This window comes from Propithecus coquereli, unplaced genomic scaffold, assembly GCF_000956105.1.
Source record: "Propithecus coquereli isolate 6110/MARCELLA unplaced genomic scaffold, Pcoq_1.0 Scaffold11, whole genome shotgun sequence".
Classification (NCBI taxonomy): domain Eukaryota; kingdom Metazoa; phylum Chordata; class Mammalia; order Primates; family Indriidae; genus Propithecus; species Propithecus coquereli.
In genome coordinates this window covers 7374088-7377523 of record NW_012134969.1, presented here as the reverse complement: position 1 = coordinate 7377523, position 3436 = coordinate 7374088, and the positions used below count along the sequence as shown (strand labels likewise).

The following is a 3436-nucleotide window of genomic DNA, read 5'->3' as shown; positions in this document are numbered from 1 at the left end:
TTGTGTGGCATATATTTCAGGGGAAAGGGATGGAATGAGGGGAAAGGTTGAATTTGTTCTTTTACTTCACAGTTTTATAAGCTTTTTTTTAAAATCAAGTAGTACTTGTATAATTTTTAAATCTCTTTCATAAAGCCTTAAACTGAGATCTACTTTATATATGACATTTCTTGAAAAAGAATAAACAAATTATATCAAAGAATACTTAGGAGATTATGTATTTATAGTTTTCCTAAGGATTATGGTATCTGCAGGATCCTTCCTTCAAAGTAGAAAGCCAAAAGAGTACCCCTAAATAAAAATTTAGTGAAACAAATGTGTTTAAGCACTTTAAAGCCAGAAGTCAGCTTGGGTGTTCATTTTTCCCTTTCCTGCTTAACTGAGTCAGCTGGGGAAGCTGACTTCCGCAGCACGCCATCAAGAGGCAGGTGCCTCCTGGCTGCCCCTTCCGAAGAGCAGAGCGAACCCCAGAACCAGGGCTTCTCTCACAGCCCCCGGGCCCTTTTGCTTCTTCTTCTTTTGCGGCTTCCCCCCCCCGTCACTTGCTCCACATAGAGAATAAAGCCTGTGCTTCTGGAAGGTACTGATAATTGGTCTCTTTACAGAATGGCCCCTCCACCAACTTGCCCTGACACCTCATCCTACCCCTTGTTTGATTTAAAGCCTTCCTTTCAGAGGCTTCTCATTCTCTCACTTAAAACACACCTGGGAACCAGGCAAAGTGATCACTCTTTTTGTTTTTGCTCCCCTTCCTACCTGATGCTGAGTCTTGCTTGCCACCCCAAGTTCTGTCACCATTCTGATAACACCAGTAACCATATGGACGACCAGATGGTCATTCTTGACCTTCTCAGCTGCAAAGACTCTCACTTCCATCCTCACATCCCTGCCCCAGAGGCAGATTTGCTCACTACTTTCTTTCAGAATTGCATTCTTGTTACTTTCTACAGACTTCCTTCTTACTCCAAACTATTCTACCATGTATGTATTAAAACTTGGCATCCCACTCTCTACCCACAATATTCTCATGATTTCATCCTTCTACAAACTACACTGCCAACCCCTTCTCCTCTGGCTTCAGTCACACCCTCTCACTCGCCTGCTTCCGACCTCGCTGGCTGTGCTTTCTCGGCCAGGTCAGTTCACTCCTCTACCTCTAACTGTTCTGTAACGTCGGCATTTGCTCAGTTTCTCTCCCCAGACTTCTGCTGCAATCACTCTACTCTCTGTCCTGGGGTGATGTGATACAAGCCCAAAGCATCAACTACTCCTCATTTTTTATCTCTAAACCAGTCTTTCTCTTTACAGCTCTAGAGCAGTACTGTAAAATACAAATATAATGAGAGCCATAAATACACATTAAAATGCTATACTCGAAAAAGTAAAAGGAAACAATAGTATATTTTATTTGATCTAATATATCCAAAATATCATCATTTTAACATGTAATCAACATAAAAATAACTAAGATATTCTCCATTTTTTATTTCCATTCTATACTAAGTCTTTGAAATCTGGTGTGAATTTTACATGCTTACAGATTTTACACACTACTGACACACTTGAACAAGCCACATTGTACCTGATCAATGATGAGTGGCTACCATGTTGGACAGTACAGCTCCAGATCCATATGACACCGATCCTCTCAGCTGTTCCACATGCACCTTACTCAACTCTTCCTTAACCCCCACATCTGGTGTCATCAAATTCTATTGATTCAAACTTCTAACCACATCCCTCATCTTCATACTTCTCTCCATCCCCACAACACCATGGTTCAAACCACCTTTATCTTTCAAATGGGAAAACACAACAGCCTCCTAAACAGTCTCTACAGTTCTGCCAAGTCCTCAATGTAATGCCAGACACAGGTAAAAGAATAGTCTTTACTGTGTGGCATAGTTTGGATATTATCCCCTCCAAATCTCATGTTGAAATTCAATCCCAAGTGTTGGAGGAGGGGCCTGGTGGGAGGTATCTAGGTCATGGGGGCAGATCCCTCATGAATGGCTTGGTGCCCTGCCCACGGAGTTCTCACTGGCACCTCCTCCTCCCTCTCTTGCTCCCTCTCTCACCATGTGACAATCCTGTTCCCCCTTCACCTTTTGCCACGATTGGTAGCTGCCCTCCTCAGAAGCAAATGCTGGTGCCATGCCGCTTGTGCAGTCTGCAGAACCGTGAGCCAAATAAATTTCTTCTCTTTATAAATTACCCAGTCTCAGGTATTCCTTTATAGCAATGCACAACAGACCAACACACTGGGGAAAGGGAAAACTCACAAGGCCAAGGGTGGCAAGACAGAGATGTACTCTAATCTCTCTGGTAACCCTTGAAAAGGTACACTAGGACCAAAAGGTACACTAGGATCCAGCAAGAGTTCTATTGCAGAGGAGGAAATTTCAACTCCTATGGGTCTTCCCTCCTACAGGGCAAGCTGACAAAGTGCTTTGTCAGATGGGGAATATCCAGGCTGCCTGGTAGTCTGGATTTGATGTACCAACTATTTAGAGAGTTGACTCAGAATACCTGAGGATTCCCTAAACCTGGGCATCTTGGTGAGGCAGCTGGGTTAGCTTAAAGCCCATGGAGTTACAGTACCCTCATTCCCAGTCGGCCCATGGGGAGCTGAGCTTTAGTGTCACCCTTACAGCTGTGTAGGGAAGGGGATGCCTCGCTTCCCATCTAGCTTGTTTTCTAGGTGCCAGTATCCAGGGTAATTCTTGGACAATTCTGCTCCCTGCCTAATATGCATCCTAGTCCAAGGTGTCCTGTTATCTCTATCAATAACATTTTACCCCAGTCTCAGCCACTCAATATATTTACAAAATGCAAATCTGATGGTGCAATCACCCTGATACACTATACTAGCTAGAAGTCCAAAGGCCATGAGACTATCGCATGACACCTTTCACAATGTGGCCTATCTCACCTCCTCCTTCCCCACATACAACCTGTGCTCAATCACACCAAACCACTTGAGTTCCCCAAAGCAGCGTGGTCTTTCCACTCCTGCACACCCTCCTACATGCTATTCGATCTTAAACAACCTTACTTCGCCTGGCTCTCTCACACTCTTCAAAAACACACTCCAGCTTCCAGATGCCACACCTCACAACGAACCAACCTTCCTGCACGCAGAGCTCATCTCCCTTCGTAACTTCCAAGCCCCTTGTCCATGGCCCAAGAGTGCCCTGTGCATTCCATGAGCATCTCACTCACCACTGAATTATGCCTCTGGCTTGATCTTCCCCCATTAAGTGTGGCACAAGCTGTTTTTCACAGCTGGGACATGACAAGTCCTCAATAAAAGTTTACTAATTGAACGAATAAAAGCTTGCAGTTAAGACATAACATACCAGATTTTGTCAGACTGTTAGACTCTCCTTCTTCTAACTGAACATCTGAAAAGGAAGCTTCTGAAGGTATCTTCTTC

The 3436-nt window shown here is 44.1% G+C and overlaps 1 protein-coding gene across 1 annotated transcript in view; it reads right to left on the bottom strand.

Moving 5' to 3' along the window:
- COG3 (component of oligomeric golgi complex 3) overlaps nt 1-3436 on the bottom strand; it is an 85874-nt gene that overhangs the window by 29535 nt on the left and 52903 nt on the right. Inside the window, 1 exon segment of the mRNA XM_012648293.1 lies at nt 3360-3432. Coding sequence (XP_012503747.1) covers nt 3360-3432 — 73 coding nt within the window.